Source organism: Malaclemys terrapin, chromosome 18 (assembly GCF_027887155.1).
Source record: "Malaclemys terrapin pileata isolate rMalTer1 chromosome 18, rMalTer1.hap1, whole genome shotgun sequence".
Taxonomy (NCBI): Eukaryota; Metazoa; Chordata; order Testudines; family Emydidae; genus Malaclemys; species Malaclemys terrapin.
The window spans coordinates 2,006,549-2,024,483 of record NC_071522.1 but is presented as its reverse complement, the minus strand read 5'-3'; the positions used below and the strand labels follow the sequence as shown (position 1 = coordinate 2,024,483).

General features: G+C 63.9%; 1 protein-coding gene across 2 annotated transcripts in view; it reads left to right on the top strand.

The window, feature by feature from the left end:
* SEZ6 (seizure related 6 homolog) overlaps positions 1-17,935 on the top strand; it is a 60,324-nt gene that overhangs the window by 19,970 nt on the left and 22,419 nt on the right. For both annotated transcript variants that reach the window (XM_054008566.1, XM_054008565.1), the window contains exons 2-3: positions 13,537-14,364; positions 15,372-15,502. In XM_054008566.1, coding sequence (XP_053864541.1) covers positions 13,537-14,364; positions 15,372-15,502 — 959 coding nt within the window. The remainder of the gene's footprint in view (positions 1-13,536; positions 14,365-15,371; positions 15,503-17,935) is intronic.

Sequence of the window (17,935 nt, the reverse complement as noted above, 5' to 3'; positions counted from 1 at the left end):
GCAGCCGACGCGCCATTTATCATCGCCACTGCTCAGGGAAATTGCTGTACAAATGCATTAGCTCCGGCGGGAGAGCGGGGAATCGGGATTAGACGGACACGGGGTGGGGCCGCCGGGGGAGCTGGGAATGGGGGTGGGGGGTGCTTTGGGGCTCTAGCCCTGAGGTTCTGGCCTGCAGCAGGATCTGCCAGGCAGGCTGGGCGTGGACGGCCTAGGACAGCGGTGGGGGAGGGGACGTGGAGAAAGGCAGAGGCTAGCTGCTTTGCTAGGAGCTGGCTCTGCCCAGCACCCCTGCCCCTCTGTACTGCCAGCCCCTCGGCTTAGCTGCCTCCAGGGAGGACGTGGGGGGAAGGACAAGCCCAGCAGGCCTCTCCCATTCTCCAGGGGCCCTCGGGTAGCAAATCGCCTGCCCTGTGGTGCCCCCGGCACGGAGCCCCATGGCGCGGTCAGGCTGGGACAGCAGCCAGGCAATGGGACAGCTGGGCTGGGAGAAGGTGGCAGGGTGAAGCCGTGCTCTGCCATCCTCCCTCCACTGCCCCGCTAGGGGAATGCTCCCTGGGGCTTGGTCCTGCCAAGCAGGTTGTAGCTGGGGTTGGGGAAGGAATTCCAACCTACCCTGGCCAAGTACCAGTGTCCTCTGCCCAGCCAGGCTGCGCTGGTGCACCATGTGCTAGCAAACGGCTCTGAGCTGAGCCAGCCCACAGAGACCGTCGAGTTCGGGGCATTCCCAGGAAGTGCCAGGGCCCACGGGGTCACTGGGCTGGCTGGAGGCCGGCATGGGGGCCTCCCGCTGGCTGCAGGCGTACTGGGGCCGGGCTGGAGCGCTGTGTCCCCCCCCGGACTCCGATGCTCCCCTCTCACAGTGGCCATTCCCGGCAGCCTGCCCCTCCCCCCTTCTCCCCGCCCCCCCCCCAGCCTCGGCCAGTGCACCGCCTGGCCACCCGTCTGCTGGGACTCACTCGGCTCCTCCCGTTTTTTATTTGTCCAGTGACCCAGAAAGTCCCCTCCCCTCCCCACCCCCGCTGGGAGCCGGCAGCCCCTCCCCAGCTGGTGTCTGGGAGGGGATCCGCAGGTGCTCCGGCTGCGCCCCGTCCTGGTGTGGCCCCGGCGCGGGCGCGGCCGGCTGTAGCACAGCTCTGACAGGATAGCTCCATTACCGCTACATGGCTGTAATTTCCAAACATTGCAGTTGATATGTCAGCCGTCATTTGTCATCGCTGTATTTCTCCTTGATGCTCGAGGGAGCCTATTGAGACGACATGTGACACGTGTCAGTGGGTAAATGACTGTTCAATTCAAGGAGAATCGCAAGACACACAAGGTCAAACGCTTCCTTGCGTGCGCCGGCAGGAATATTAAACCGGCGCGGCCTCCCGGAGCTCCAGCGCTGGAGGCGATGCCGGGCCAGCCCCCGGGTACCACCACAGGGCTCGGCGGGAGCCGGGGGCGGCGCGTGGATCGCTCCCTGCATGCGTGCGGGAGCGCAGTGCCAGGCTCCCAGTGGGGACCAGTGCAGTGCTGCAGAGAGGAACTCTGGCGAGGGGCTGAGAGCAGGCGGGTGGGCGGCTCCAGGCATCAGACCCAGGAGAGCTGCCCCGCACCCAGAGCAGCTGGCGGGAAGCCTCGGCGGCAGCAGGGTCTGTGTCTGGGTCCATGGGCACTGTTCCCTAGGGCACAGGCATGGGGGGGAGGGAGGCAGGGAATGTGGGGGCAGAATCCGCTGCGCAAGACGGGATCTAGGCCCAAACAGGACCAAGCAGGGCTGGGGAGCCAGCTCCCTCCAGCCCCAGGAGCCCCCAGAGCCCAAGGCGCTGCCTGGCTTTGTGTGAGCCAGCCCTGCAGGGAGGGGGCAGCCCCCAGCATGGCCCGGCGAGGCATGGAGGGGGCTGGCCCGGGCGGGGACAGCCCAGAGGGGTGGGGGTGACTGCCTGGCACCAGCCCTGGCACCAGCCCTCACCCCAGCACCGCGGGCTTTCTGCTTGAGTAAGACCAGCAAGAATTAAAGCTTCATCGTTCCTGTCCTGTCACGTCTCTCGTTAGCGCCCGTCGCTGGAGGGCTCCTGTCCATTCTCGTTAGCGCCCGGCCCAGCTTTGCGCACCGAACGCTCCTCCATCGCCCGGCTGGGCTGGGTCACCTGTGCCTGCCCGGCTGTTGGACCCTTTGATGCCAGTCCCGCTGCCGTACAGCAACCAGCGCCGGGCGCAATTTTGCATAAATTTTAATTAGGGATTTGTTTGGGTCTTTTTCTTTATGGTGTGTCTCTAAAGCACGCCATGGACCTTGCAGCGAGCGGCACCGGCCTGGGGCGTTGGGAGCAGCCAGGGTTGGTGGGAAGCGATGTCACCTCCATAGTGGGACCGAGTCCAACACGGCAAAACCTGGGGAGCACTTTGGACAGCAGGGTTCGTTGGTGCCAGGCCTGTGTCCAGCCGGCTGGCCCAGGAGGGCTCCAGGCTGCCCCGTTCTGTGTGGCTGGAGCTGGAGACAGGGGGTGGGAACTTGTGGGCAGCAAAAGGTCAGCAGGTGGCCGGAGGCATGGAGGGGAGCAGCGTAGCCATGTTTTATTTATAGTGACCTTTTCCAGGGCCCGGCCCCACCTGGATTCATCAGCCCGTCAGGCTGCTGGACTCGCAGCTTGCCTGATGGAAACCAGGTGTGACAGAGCAGCTATGAGGGGCAAGCACCAGCCAGGCTCTGTGGGCCTGTGATCCCGGCTGCCCAGGCCCCCTCACTCCACGCCAGGGGCCCTCCTCCCATCTCTTTCGCTACCATCTGCAGAGATGTCAGCCAACCACCAGTGCTGGCTCTGGGGATCGACCCGGCAACCCCAGAGCAGGAGGCACCACGGTGCGTGTGTAGGGAGGGGCTCAGATCTGTGTTTGCCCAGCCAGCCCCTCGCCCAGTAGCCAGATTGGTTTCCACCTTGCCCTCCCCGTGCACTCTGCACCTTGCTGCTTCTGGAGTGCATAAAGTAGGGTCCCCGTGATCTAGCCTGGGGCTTCACTCTGCCTTGCCCTGCCCTCTCTGCCTCTCCTTGCGCAGGGCCAGCACCAGCTGGGTGTAGCTGATGTGAACTGGCTCCCTGGATCCCCAACCCCACCAACCCAAGGGAGGGGAGTGGGGTCGTCTCGCCAGGGCCAGGGCGGAGAGAACATAGGTGGCCCCTGAAGGGCAGGATGTGGTGGAAGGTGTCATTTGGAGCAGGCGGTGGGGGGACACGGAGAGCGACTCTCCCACTCACAGGAGCGGCCTGAAGCACAGAAACTAGTACAGGGCCCAGGCTGCAGCCAAACCACATCCCGGCATGCTGCCGGGCCTGGGGGTGCAGTGGCCAGGCCAGTGCTCTGCGAAGAGGCAGCCCCTTCTGCATGCCAGTTCTGTCAGAGGAGACATAAGGAGCAGCCGGCGAATGGCTTGGCAACACGGTTCACTCCAGCAGGTGTGGCAGGGCCCTGATGGGCCAGACCCATGGTACTACCTGGAGGGGTTACCTTGCTCCAGACACTAGGGGTGCCCCAGAGCGTGCAGCAGGGACAGAGGCTTCCCAGCCGGGGCGGCCAGCGTCCTGCCCCGGCTCTCAGCTCCACGCCGGTTCTGGCTGCACAATGTGAGTTGCCCTGCAGCTCCGCGCTAATGGAGAACAAGAGCTGACCCAGAGCACGATTCGCTCTCGCATTCCCATCATGTCTCTCTGCTGTCAGCCTTCCCGGCCCCAGGGGCCGCGGCGCATGCAGGAGGGACCTTGGTGGCGGGCTGGCAGCGGGTGTGGAGGAGTGGGGGGAGACTCTCCATCCCCCGCTTCACCCTGTTCCCGAGAACTTCTCAAGCCTCAGAAATTCCCACCCTTCCCAAAGTCAGGCTGCAGGTTGTGGGGAGGAGCTGTGGGCGGGGCAATATCTCACCAGGCCCCACAAAGCAAACAACCCAGGCAGACTGCTCCCCTCCAAGCAAGCCCTCCGTGCCTCCATGGGCCGCCTGCCTGCGTCCCCGGCCTCCTTGCTCCGAGCTTGGCAGCCAATGCCGTGAAAGGTCATTGCAGACATCGGAGGCGGGGATAGACCAAGGAGCGGCCTCCCCCATGATCACAGGGTTCCGTGCAGGAAGGGACAGCTGTGTGGGGGTTGGGGTGGGGGTGCCCCAGGAAGGTGCCCGGCATGGGTCCTCCACGGGCTCTGCAGGGGTCTGGTGCATCTTGCAGGTGCTTGCTGGTCCTGGGGGCTGTTGCCATGGGCCTGAGGCTGATTGACAGGAGCAGGGGGCTCTGATCTGCAGAGCGGTGGCTGGCGTGGTCCTGGCCATGCTGCAGGGAGCTGCTTTGTCAGCCGACCAGCCAGCCCACTCTCTGCGCCTGCCCTCTGCCCAGGGCCGCTTGCTCGCTCTAATTGCCTCATTTTCATGGCAGCCGGCACCCGGCTCCTGCACAGACAGGGTCTGTTCGCGGGGAGGTTAATGAGTGAGGACTGGGCAAGGCTCCTGCCAGCCAGGGCTTTAGACAATTACAAAGAAAACCGAAGGTCCCCTCTGCTGGCTGGGGTCGCGGGTGGCGCAGAGAGCTCAGCCAGCACTGAGTGATAGCGCGTCCCTCCTCCCCTGCCGCCTGGCCGGCCTTCCAGAGCACGTGGGAGAGGCCCCAGGATTGCTGCAATGCAGCCACCTCTGGGGCACAGCTGCTCTTGGACGGCAGCGTAGGGCAGGGAGCAATGTGCAGCGGGAGCTTGTGCCACAGAGATGCTGACGGTCAAACCATCCCTCCCCCAAAACCTGCCTGTTCCAGCAGGCCCCAGCAGTGCAGAGCGGCAGTGGCTGGGCCCCCGGCCGGCATGCACGCTGCCCCGTCTCGCTCGCTTTGCCAGGCACTAGGTTATTGCTTCGTGCACTGCGCGATATCGATTGAGCACGTTCCCAGCTGCTGTTTGTTTATTTTTTACACTAGACACTATTGATTTCTGCTGGGAACCCCCCGCTTGCCCGCCCCCCCCTTCACCTGCCGCACACAGCACAGAGAGGCTTATTCTCCAGCAGCCCCAACGTGCGTTCGTTGTTAATAGACTGGCGCTCAGGAAGTTTAGGCCCCCAGACCAGCTGCTCCGGCTGGCAACATGTGGTGTGTGCCAAGCACCGGACAGGCTGCTGGGAGCCAGCCTGCAGTGCCCTCCCCGCGAGCCTGCCCCTCCGCACAGCTCCCCTGCGGGCTCAGCTCCAGGGTGCCCCTTGCAATCCAGGGCCAGCCCAGGAGAGCCCAGCCAGGCCCTGCCAGCCCAGGTCCCGGGGAGGGGGAGCTGTCAGGATCTCTGTGCCAATCTGCACTGGAGTAGCCTGCACACGCGCACCGGAGGGCTCTGCTGATGGGCTGAGGCCTCATTAGTACCTGTCCCATGACAGCACAAGCAAGGGTGGGTGGGGCCAGCTAGTGGTTAGCGAAACGGACGGGGAGTCAGGACTCCTGGGTTCTCTCTCTGGCCTAAGGCAGGTCCCGTCGCCGCGCTGTGCTCAGGGTGTGGGTGGCAACGGTGGGGCCTGTGGGATCAGCGGTGGGGGCACTGGCCGTGCAGCTGTCACTAGAGGAAGGGGAAGACAACGGGCTCTGGGTGGTGTCTGTATAAACGCCCATTGCCAGCAGCGGGGACATGCCTGGGTGGGGAGAGGCTTTGTGGGCCTGGGGGGAATTTCCTCTCTTAGCGGCAGTTACCCTGGCCCCTGCAACACCTCGGCCTGGCACTCGGCTGGCACCGCCCTGCACAGGACATCAATTGCCCTGGATGGCAGCTGGAGAAAGCGTCATCTTTATCCCTTTGATCTGAAACCCACCTGGCTGCTTGGGGGCGTTAGCACAGTGACGGGTGCCAGGCCCCCCATAGGGCCAGTGTCCATTGGGCCGGGGGTGTGTGTGTCTTGGCTCGTGGCTGGCGTACCATGTGGCACCCACCTTGCCGCTGCTGCCTGGGGTCCTGGGCGGTGCAGCCATTGTCCCATGGGGAATGTGGCCCCATCACTCAGTACCTGCTGTCTCCCCATGCCCCTCGGGGCCTGTGCGCTCAGGGCTCCTGCTCCCAGCCCCTCCTAGGTCTGGGGGGCTGGCCCGGGGCCCTGAGAACTCCCCACTGGATTCAGCAGGACTCCAGAAGGCAGTTCGTTCCCACCCTCTCTGTGCAGCGGCTGCCCCAGGCTCCAGCCAGCGACTGCCCCGTCTCCAGCGAGCTCGGGGAGCGGGAGAGTTCTCCTCTGCCAGGCTCTGTGGCAAGAGCACGGCGTCCGCGCTGGGGGGTGCTGGCGCTGCGAAGCTGCCGCAGCACCAGGTCTGCACGCCCTGGCGCCTGCAGAGGCAAAGCAGGAGGTGACTGCTGGCTGTGCCCAGCCTGGGGAGTGAACAGGGCGGCCAGTGGCCGTGCCACAGCCTGGGGAGCATCCAAACTGAGCGCTGCATTGCAGGCTGAGCAGCTGCTGGTTGCACAGGAGGCAAATATTCCTCCTCTTCCGGAGCCAGGCGCAGGCAGCCGTCCTGGGGCTGCTGTCACCCCGGGGCTCTGAGCCCCTCCCGCTCTCCGCTGGGGGGCACTGCTTCGGGAGCCTCCGCGGCCTTGAGACCCTCCCTTGTGCTGCGAAGGTGCTGTGCCCCCACATCCCCAGCCCGGTTACCAGGCGTGGCCCCGGCCCCCAGCGGATTGTTCCTGCGCTAGTAATAGGAGCACGGAGGGAGTGTTTCCGATGTGCCCGGCAAAGCTTCAGTAGCGGAGCCTGGCACAGAGCTGGGCCCATCGCTCTTGGGAACCTGGCTCCTGACCCCCTCGCTCCTGCAGAGCCCTCCTGGCAGCGCCTGCCCCTTGGCCCCAGAGCGCCCTGCTTGGCACGGGGCGGCGGCGCACCCAGCGCCCATGGCAGGTGTGCTGGGAGCAGGGCCGGCTCCAGGCCCCAGCGAAGGAAGCAGGTGCCCGGGGCGGCACGTCCGTCCGGTATTGGGACGGCACGTCCGGGTCTGCGGCGGCAATTCGGCGGCGGGTCCTTCACTCCCTCCTCTTCAGCAGCACTTTGGCGGCAGCTCAATCGGGTTTTTCTTTGTTCTCTTTGATTTTTTCGCTGCTTGGGGCGGCAAAAAAGCTGGAGCCGGCCCTGGCTGGGAGCCCCCGCCCCAGGACACTGTGGGCACCACAGCCTGGCAGAGCCGATCTCTCTCTCTCTCCTGGCTTTGCCGAGCAGACGAGCCTCCTTCAGCAGAAGCCAGTGCTGACTTATGTGCGATTAGCCGCGGCGCAGGGCTGATCTGCCAGTGTTTGTTACCAGCTCAGTGCCTAATCCCGCAGTCTAAAGGGCCTTCCGCTAACAAGCAGCCACGCTGCCGGATCCCTGCCTCCAGCAGCTCCACATCTGAGCCGTTTTCCTGAGGCAACCCACCCCCCTGCTCACCCCGCTGCTGGCGTGGTCTCCCCTTCCAGTCGCTTGGTCCCCAGCCAGGGGTGCAGAGCCGAATAGGGGGAGTATGTATCAGGGGGTAGCCGTGTTAGTCTGTATCCACAAAAACAACAAGGAGTCTGGTGGCACCTTAAAGACTAATAGGTTTATTCGGGCATAAGCTTTCGTGGGTAAAAACCCTCACTTCTTCAGATGCATCTGGGGGGAGTGTGGAGCTCAGAGCCTGACTCAGGTTTGATCCCCCGTTCTGGGCGGGGAGTGGGGGCTGGTGAGTTGGCGTGGGGGGAGGAGCAGGACTCCTGGGTTCCATACCACCTCCTCGCTGTGTGATGTCAAGCACATGAATCCATCTCTGTGCCTGTTTCGTCACCGGGGATCCCACAGCTTTGCGCGTGAGGTTTATTCTGTGCTGCTGCCCAGCGCTGTCCCTGGAGCCGCTGGCAGGGGTCCGGTAGCCCAGGCAGTCCCGACTCGGTACCTAGGGCTCAGTCAGCCCCGCCCCGGCTCAGCACTCTCCACCCGCCTGGCGGACCCGGGCACCAGGCGTCTCATGCGGCTCATGGCTGTTCTCAGTGGCAGGTGGGAAGATGAGTGTGGAGGGCTCCGGGGGATAAACACGCCACTGGGCAAAGAGGGTGCCTTTAGCCCAGCCCCCTGGCTGGTGGCTCTGGCCACCTCATGTGCGGTGACCCAGCGCTGGCTTCCCCCTTCCAGTGGGGGGCTAGCATGTGCCCAGCTGTGGCATAAGGGGTGTGGGACGGGGCTGGGACCCAGCCTGTGCCAGGCATGAGGATGGGGGCAGGGCAGGCGGTGCCCAGGGGCCTTCTGCATTGACAGCACCCGTAGGGTACCTGGTGCAGCCCGTTGCATCCCCACTCTCTGGTCCTGCCTTGCCTGCAGCCCAGCATATTGCTCAGGGCATGGTGGGAAACGTTTGGTACTCGCTCCAGGACTGCCCAGCAGCGCCTCTGGCCAGCGCCCGCCGTGGGGAGCGGGGGCACTACTGAGCGATGGCTCTTCCTGCAGAGCCTTGTTCGGTGTTCACCAAAATATCCGGCTGCCTCCGTCCCACCCCCGCAGGGGCTCCCCCAGCCCAGCGTTACATAATGGGCCGCCTGGCTGGCCCTGCGTCTGCCGGCAGCCTCTGGTACAGAGGAGCCGGCGCTGATGAGGTTGCGGGGGTCGCGGAGTGAATCTCTCCTGATGGGGTATTATTAGCATTTCAATTTATTTACACGTTTTGCTGGAGCACAAAACACCCATTGAGAAGTTACATCTCATTATCAGAGCCATCCAGCGAGCAGCAGGAGCAGAGTTATCACCGCCGTTTAGAGCGCTGAGGAGAAAATAACCCACTCAGGGAGAGCTGAGCCCAGCAGCCGGCTGGTTCCGGGGCTGGGGGCAGCATCCGGCAGGGCGGGGCGGAGTGCCAGCACCGGAGCCTTCTCCCTCCCTAGGGCTGGCACCGCCCGATAGCACCAGTGCACCCTGCTGCCCGCTCTGCCAGTGTGTCCCCTGCCCAGGGGAGATGGGGCCGTGCACTTGGCACCCCTCTGTTGGCACTGGTCTCCGCACAGCCACTCCCTGGTTGCTCCTGGGCTGTCTGGCTCCGAGACCCCACAGGACACGGCCTTGTTTTCTGCCCATCTGCCCCGGGTTTGGTCAGGCTCCGTGCAGGGCTGTGGCCACACGGCTCTCGGTGACCCTGGGGTCACTGCTGGATGCCCGGCCCGGGACAGGCAAATTCCCAGAAGCTTTTGCAGGTGGCTGAGTCCTGTGGGGCCACTCGAGGCTTGGTGACAAAGGGGAATCTGCGTTGACTGGCTGTGTCCATGAGTACGCCAGGCCAGGGGGCTGCGGGAATCGCTTCCCCAGAGATCCCACCCCCTGGAGCGGGGAGCCATTGCAGGCAGCAGTTAATGAGCCGGTGTAGGGCTTGGGCTGGAGTGCTAATCCCCTATTAAAACCTAAAAGGGATTCTGGCGCCCTTCAGTATAAACTCATTAACTTTTATGGTATAATAAATGGATCCTATTAAAAAATAATTCCAGTCGTGCTGGGTGCAAGTTAACCTCTTAGAACTTCTGCAACAAGGCATATTTCTCCCTGCTCAGCGAGAGAGGCGGGGGGCAGGGCCTCTCCTGGCCACTACCGTGCAGCGAGGCTCCTCCGGCGCTTTGGGGACGCCCCTGAAAGGCCACCCGCCGGCCCCAGGGGCGCATCCCGGCCCCTGGACTTGGAGGCTGCAGAGCAGGGGCTCCCTCCAACTGCCATCCAACCCTGCTCTACATGCACGTGGTGCTGGGGGCCAGCGCACCAGCTGTTGGCCCCGGACACCTGGGTTCATAGGGGGCCTTGCCATGGTAAGGAGAATGCCTGGTGCCATGAAGTGGGTTAATTATAAAGTAGGAAGGGATGTAAATCTGGCTGTACCAGGGCAGGAAACAGCCATTCGCCAGCTGCTCCTTATGTCTCCTCTGACAGAACTGGCAGTGTCAGGGCCAGGGCTAGGGCTAGGCGGGTCTGGCAAGTCCTGTGACCCCAGAAGTGCCTGGAGTAACAAGTGAAAATGGGGTGGGGGGGAACTCGACTTGTCGTGGCCTGGAGAGACGTTCTCCACAGCCAGCATCTCCTCCACGCCCTGGGTGCTGTGGGTTGAGGGGCGTTAGCTGGGGTGAGGGTGAGTGGAACTAACATAGCATGAGGTGCTGAAGGACTGCATTGAGGGGGGAGCCTGGGGCTGTGATAGTGGGGATGGGGCTGTGGGTCGGGAGTAAGGGGCACTGGCAAAGTTTGGGGGGGGGCCTTTGGCTGACAGCCCCCACCCACTCTCTGAGCACCCCGTTCAGCAGGACTCAGGAACTGGAGCAATAACTTTTTCCCCAATCTTTGAAGCTAAAGCCTCTTAATAGTCCCTTCAAAGTGGCAGTCACGTGGCGATTAATCCTTGAAGGGCCCTGCCCTTGGTAGCGTTCAGTATAATTACCTGCTAATTGGCAGTATCATGTCATCAGTGCTGGCGCGCGGTGTAAGCGCTCCGCCAGGACGTGCCCTGTGCGCTAACACAGCCTGTCTCGGAGCACGCGCCGCCTGGCCACCTCGTGCCGCTGCCTCCTGCAGACACGCCGTGCTCTGCGGGCTGGGCCCTTGGGACATGGCTGGCCCTTGCTGGGCGCGTCCTTGGCTCTCTCTGTCCCGCCCTCCCCGGGAGCTGAACTCTGCTGCAGCACGTTAGCGGGAGTCTCCTGCTCCCCTTTGGCAGGTGGCACAATGGCCCCTGCCACGCCCACCCTGACGTGCATCTGCCACGTCCCCGGTGCTGCCAGGCCTGAGGGAGCTGCGTTGGGCAGCGAGGGGGGCTGCCTGCTCACTCTGGCCGGGGGGCGAAGGGGGCGGGAGCTCCCCGCGACATGGCCGTCCTGCCTTCTCTGAGCCAGGAGCTCCCAGCGCCAGCCTTAGCTCCGTTAGCAGAGCTCTTCTCCTCCTGCAGTTGGAGTTCAATGTTCCCGACAGGTGTTACCACCCTCACCGGTGGTCAGTCACTGCCCCGCACTGGGGACCTGAGAGCCACACGCGCCCCGCTTTGTCCCCACTCCTGCCCTGATCAGGGCAGCTCACTCGCCACCAGCTCCGAACAACCCAACCCAGGTGTGACCAAGGGGCAGGGGAGAGTTAGCAGGGCCCATCTCACCCCAGGCAGACAGTGTAATGTGGATGTGACCCCCCTTAGCACATGAGGAACGCCCTTCCCGTTGGGAAAATCAAGGGTTCTCCACTCCCCAAAGCAATCTCCCTGCTTGTCTGGAAAGAGTAAACAATTCAGACACCGTTTACGTAGGCCCTACAATAAGTCTACTGTTGCGTAGTCTCCGGACGGCACTGGTGTCACTAGTGACCGCATGGCTGAGCTGTGATGTTTTCTGTAACAGGGGAGGGGGCATTCTGGGAGCTCTGTCCCCCCACCCCTCCCACCCCTGCTGGGTAAGGCAGGGCAGGGCATGTGTGGGAGCCGTCCCCGGGAGATGGGATCACACACCAGCTCTTGGGGCACAAGCGGTGGTGGGGAGGAGAGGGAGGGAGAGCGAATTCGCCAGGGAGCCATGTTCAATGGCTCATTAGGACTGATGAAAGCCTTTTCTCATTTAGTCTAAATACTTTAAATGGCTTCACACACAGGTTATTTGCATAGCTTAGGAGATAATGTGCAGGGAGGGCCACTAATGAGGCTGCGGTGCTGGCAGGAGGGGAGCGCGCCTGCCATGGAGCCATGTGGGTTGCCCTGCCCACCCTACCCCGTGCGGCTGGCCCGGGAGGGCCGGAGCGACACTCTGCCAGCTCCTGCTACGTCTGCTGCTTGCCTAATGTCCCAGCTCCTGGAGTCAGGTGACTGGGGGGAAATCTCGGCTGGCATTTCAGAAAAGAGTGCATTCCCAGCCCTCGTGCTGGGGGAGAGCTGCTGGGAACAGGCCCTGAGGCACTGACCCAGGAGCAAAGAACCAGATGTGGTTAGAGTTAAAATCTCCTGACATCAGGGCCCAGTTCAGGATCTGGGCAGGTGGGGGCTGGTGAGGCCAGGTGGGGGGTGGAGGGCGGATGAGTCCATCAAGAGACCCAGTTGCCGGAATAAGCTATTTGAAGACACGGGCGTAGTTTGGGGAGGGCAGGGGGCATTGCCCCCACAAACTGTTGCGTCCCATCCATTAGCAAGTGTTGCATTGCTGGGCATGACTCTCCGGAGCAGCCACGTGCAGGATAAGGGCCCCAATGCCGTCCGGAAGCGCCATCTCCCCAGAGCCTCAGCAGCGCCCATCAGCCGCGTGGCCGGGCTGCCGAACCGGCTGCTGATTGCACAGTCAGTGACGTTCCAGCCCCGGCTCTGTTTACCCAGAAACACACGTCCCCCGATAAAGTCATCAGCTTTATTGAAAGCGATTGGCGCCTCCTCTTAGATACCGTTCCGCCTCGCGGCTCCCGCTCCTCTCCCGGCTGCCCGCCCCTCCTCGCAGGAAATGGGGAGGGGGCCTTCACAGCGCCCCTGTCTTGCCTGGGTGGGGAGGGGGCTGGCTGGCAGCTGGGTTTGTCTCAGTCATGGGGGGGTCAGCTCCAATCCCATCCCTGGCTTGGGACAGTAAGGCCTGGAGCCTGTCTGGGTAGGAGGAGCGGGGTGGGCGCAGTTCTGGGGCAGTTACACAGCTGCCTGTTGCTAGCGTCCTGTCCCCTCCATTCTCCAGGCCCTGGCTCAGGACCCCAGCCCCATGGAGGGCCCCCAGCCTGGCTGCCCGATGGAGCTGCTTGCTGTGTCTCTCAGTGCCAGGGCCAAGTGCGATAGTTTGGGTCTGCAGGATACCGGTGCCAGGGCTAAGGGCTGTGCCCCCTTGGCACCATTGCAATGTGTGGGGCACTGGCATGGGCTGGCCCAGCTCAGCACAGCTCCTAGCAGCTTCCCGTCAGTGACCAGGCTGGGCAGGGCACACGGCCAGCTGCTGAGACTGGCCTGGGGAGCGCTTGGGAGCCTTACTCGGGGCCTGCTGCCCAGGAAAGGGGCGTGCTGTCTCTCAGAGAAGCTGGGGCCTTTGGTGTTCCCAGCAGGGCTTCAGTTCCCCTCCCCTGGGGCCCTGGGCACAGTGTGGAGGCCAGTGGCTCAGTTTGTTCAGCAGCCAGCGGCCCAGGGCATGTGGTGTAAAAGCCATGACTGCCAGCAGGAGCAGGGCAGTGCAGGGCCTTTTGGGGGCAGCTCTGCAGACCCCCCCACACCTCTGGAAAGGGGAGTACTGCTCTGAGGGCGCTGTGCTGGGGGGGACCTGTCCCCCTGCACACATAGCGTCTGTCCCCACAAGCTTGGCAGAGGCTTGTGGCTGTCAGCAGGTGTGGAGGGAATTGGCAGCTGGTCTGAGCACCACCCATCCTGGGGGGTCTCCTGCTGGCTGGACAGGGGTGTTCTGAGCACTTGGGTGCCCCCGGAGCACCAGCCGCCACACCGTGACTTGCCACGATTGGTCCCCTTGGGGGTGGGGGGTGTGATGCCAAGGTTCATAGAGCCAGGCCTCTGGCAGCCCAGCTCCCCGCCTCTCCTTGGCCCCTTCCCCCTTGGCCGCCCGTGTTCTCAGCCGCCTCTCTCCTCCTTCCAGACTTTGCCTCGGAGGAGCCGAACATGGTGGGCCGGAAGGCAGCGGGGAGCTCTGAGGCTGAGGGGGACCAGACGGTGCCCCCCACTCCGGACGAGCTGGAGGGCGAGGTCCGCTTTGTCACCACAGCCCCCACGCTGACGCTGCTCAACCATCACCCCCTGCTGGAGGAGTTCCTGCACGAGGCCCTGGCGAAGAAGGACTATCTGAGGCAGGTGCCCTTCCTCACGTGGGGCCTGGGGGGGCCAGGCCCGGTCATGCCTGACGTGCCAGGGCGGATCACCCAGACCCCCAGAGCCAACCTGCCAAACCAAGATGACCTTCCGGTGTTTTCTGACCTGACCACATCCCTCACTGTGCCAGCCACGGCCCCCGTGACCATGACCAGCACCACGGCCCTGGTGGGAGAGAAGGCCAAGGCCAGAGACACAGAGAGGACCCCAGAAATGGTCAAGCCAGCGTTCACCGCCGAGCTGCTGACCACGGCTGCAGGCCACATGGCGTCATGGGCAGATCCCCGGCCAGCCGGCCCCGAGAGCAACTCTGCCTCTGTCCCCACGGAGCCTCCCATTACCCCCGCGCCTGCCATCTCCCAGGCCGCCCTACCCAACCCGGGTCAAGCCACCACCACCATGGTGACCAGCAACACCCCGACCGCCATCACCCCCACAGCCCGATTTGTCTCACCGCGGGCACCCAGCCCAGTGCTGCCAAGGGCCAAGGATCCCGGGATGGAGGCTGCCACCACAGCCACGGTTTCTGGGGACGACGAGGAAACCACCACAACCACCATCATCACCACAACCACCATCACCACGGTGCAGGTGCCAGGTGAGGGCACTCCCACCCCAGCAGGGGCCAGGGGCACCAGGCCAGGCTGCCTGCTAAAGAGGGGGTGGGGGTGGGGGCACGGTCTTCGGAGAGAGCTGGACCCGCTTTTGGGGTGTCAGTGGGCCGTCGCGCAGGGCAGTCACGACACGTTGGTGACACAAGGGAAGGCGAGGAGGAGTTGGGCACAGCTCTGACTGGCTGCATCGCTCCACGCCCAGTGTGTGGCAGGCATGCAGCCAGCGTGTCACCACATGGCGGGGAGATGGTCCCAGGCTGCAGGAGACACAGCTGCCTCGGCTGGGAGCCGGCTTCCACTGGGACTGGGCTGGTGAGCACCCTGATGGGACAGCTGCTGTCCAGGTATGGAACGGCTGTAAGGACCGTCCCGCCATGCCGACATCAGCTGCTTTGACCTCTCCGCTAGCAGTACTCAGCCCCCAGGTTCCCAGGGTCACGGCCCAGCAGGAGGGGGCGGCAGTTGCTGTGGCGTGCGGCCCCTCCTGTGGTGGGGGGCTGTGGCCGTGGCCCCACCGGGAAGGGTGCGGTGGGAGCTGTACTGGAGACGAGACCAGTGCCCGGTCTACGCTAGCGCTCCCGCCTTTGCACCCCTGCTGGAGCTGCGCCCAGTATAGACGCGCCCTAGAGGGAGGCCAGTTTAGCCCAGGGCCTCTGGCCCAGCGCCACAGTTGCGTGTGAAATGGGGCGTGATGGGGCCTTGGCCTGGGCAAACTCGTATCTAAGGCGATGGGGCTGGTGGGAGGGAGGGCACAGGCTGCTTCTGGCCCTTGGTGGGTACCGGGGATGAGGCTAACCAGGGGTTCCACTTCCCTGGCTGGGGACGAGACCATGAGCCACCCTGTCATCAGCACAAGGTGTCCCAGAGCCTGGGCGAGCGAGAGGAGGGTGAGGATGTTGGGCTCTGTTTGGGGAGGAGGGGTGGAATGGGCCGTCGGAGCAGGGAGCAGGCGTGAGGCCTGTCTGATCCCATGGTTTCCTCTTGCCCCCAGCTCCGTGCAACTGGAACCTCACGGGCCCCGAGGGCTCCTTGGAGTCTCCGGAGCCGGTCAGTTCACCCTACGACAGCCTGGACTGCACCTACACCATCTCCGGGTACCCTGGCTACGGCGTGGAGATCAAGGTCGGTACCGGGGGCTCCTGAATGCCGCATTGCCAGCTTGGGGGGGGGACCCTGCAGGCCCCAAGGCCCTGAGTGGGAAACACACCTGCGCTCGAGGCCGCACAGCGCGGGGGACGGGCGGGGTGGGTCTCTCACGGCGCGAATGGAATCCTAGCGAAGTGCCTCAAACCGCCAAAACACCTGGCTCCCCCCCTTGCCTTTAGCCCCTAAGCCTCACGCTGAGAACGCCCCGGCGGAGCTGCTGAGCACCCTGCATCTCTCCTCCCCCACAACAGATGGCGCTGGTGGTACCAGAGGGCACTCAATATGCAAATCCCTCTGCGCAAAGCATGCTGGGCCTCCCCCACACTACCTGGCAGGGGGCATCTCCAGCTGTGGGACAGGCAGTTGGGTCGCGGTGCCAGGTTGGAGGGGCAGGGCAGGCCCTGCCATGGCTGCAGGAGTGAGTAGCATGGGCACCATTGCAGGAACCAGGGTCACCCACGGCTGTGTGGGTAGGGAGGATTTTCACTCTGGGGGTTGGGGCAATTGTTCCTTTTGGAACTCGTGCCTGGGCACCGGTGCAGCTGAGCCCGGTGGTGCCAGGCAGGCAGGTGAGGTGCTGGGCAGTCCCTGGGCAGGTGTTTCGTGTTTCATAGCTGGGCGGTTGCACAGCCACGGTGCCACGGGTTGGAGACAGCAGCAAAGGCCAGCCCTGCTCTGATGGGGTCTGTGGCGGGCACATGACCCAGCACTCCAGGACTTTCCCTTTTGGCTCTGCAGAACCGCCCGGGAGGGAAACGCTGGCTGGCGAGCTGGAAGGGACCCCCAGGGGGAATAGCAGGGGCGCAATTCAGGAGCCCGTCCAGCAGGAGGTGGCTGCAGGGGGGCTGGAATTGCCGCTGCGGAGCAAACCCAGCCCTCAACCGAGGGGCATGCGAATGCAGTGCTGCTCTCGTGAAAGGGTAACAGAATGTCAGATCAATGCACGTGGTATTTGGCGACATTTGAACAATGCGCTCCAGCCCCCAGCCAGCCCCCCTCCTGGGGCCTAATTAGACCTCGGCAACAGCAGAGCTTTCAGACTCCATCTTAATAAATAAATAACCCCGCTGCCTCCACCTGCCACACAGGCCCCGTCCGTCGAGCCAGGGTGGGTGACGCGCCGGCTGCCCACGCAGAGAGGGCAGGGCGGCGGCACCGGGAGGAGAACCAGGCAGGCTCTGCTTGCCCGGGGCTGGGCATTGTGGGCCTCTGTCATGCTCCAGCTCTACGCCAGGCTCTGGTTTCACATCCCCCAGACCCAGGCTGGGTCGGCCCACAATCACCCGGCATCCTGAGGGGCTGGGGGGGAGATCAGCCCGCGGGCCGGCCCTGGCACAGTGGGAGGGGCTGGCCCGTTACGGCAGGGTGAGCCCAGCGCTGCACTGGGGCTGGCTATGGGGCGGGGAAGCTGATCGCCATGGAGACAGGCGAGGAGTTTCCCCCCGTACCCGTCGTTCTCCATCCCGTGGCAGTTGAACAGCACGGCGAGGAGTTCAGCACGGTGCCGGCCCACACGCAGCGTCCCACCCCCCGCCGCCCGACAGGTACTTCGCGGTAATTAGCGGCGTGGGGCGAGAACGTGTGTACCGGCACTGCTCTCCATTACCGTGTAGCGTTGTTAGCGTTGCTTAATTAACGTCGTTAATATCCAATCACCTCCTAATGAGACAAGCCAACAGCTTGGGGTTTCTCAGGATAAGTGATGATGCCGTTGCAGCAGAGGGCTGCCGGGAGCCAGGCCTCGGGGCCTGGAACCTCCCCGCTGGCCCCAGGGAAGTGGGGATGGACGCTGGGGACTAGGGGCTGGTCCTTGCAGTGTGTGTGCCGGGCTGCACGGCCATCCCCCAGCCACAGGGCCTCGGAGCTTTCCGTGGCCACTGAACGGGCTGAAACGCCATCCCTACTCCCCCGCCGGCGCCCCACCCCCGGGCCACCAGTGGGAGAGTCCCAAACGGGGCAGGGGTTGTTATATTTTATAACGATCCATTAAAATATAAACTGTTGCCAGGCAACCTCAAGGTTAAACCTTCCCAGGATTCCCAGCAAGCCGGGAGCCTGTGAGTGTGTGGATGCTCGCTCACCTCCAGCAGCGAGCGAGTGGCTCAGAGCCGGGCCGGGTGGGACTCAGGACACCTGGGTCCAATTCCTAGTGCTGGGAGACCTTGGCTGAGTCTCTCTGAGCCGTGGTGCCCCCCTGTAAAGCTGGGGTGATCCTGACCCCCAGAGCAGGGGGCATGAGGCTGTGGGGTACGCGGGGGCATGTGGGGACTGCTCTGCTCTGGCAGCTGGCTGGAACAGCTGCAGATGTCAAGGCCCAGGGATGCTGAAACCAGTGAAGGGAGAGTGGGGCAGTTACTTACCTTCGCCTGGACAAGGCTGGAGGCGTTAGTGCTCCACCTGTGTCTGCTC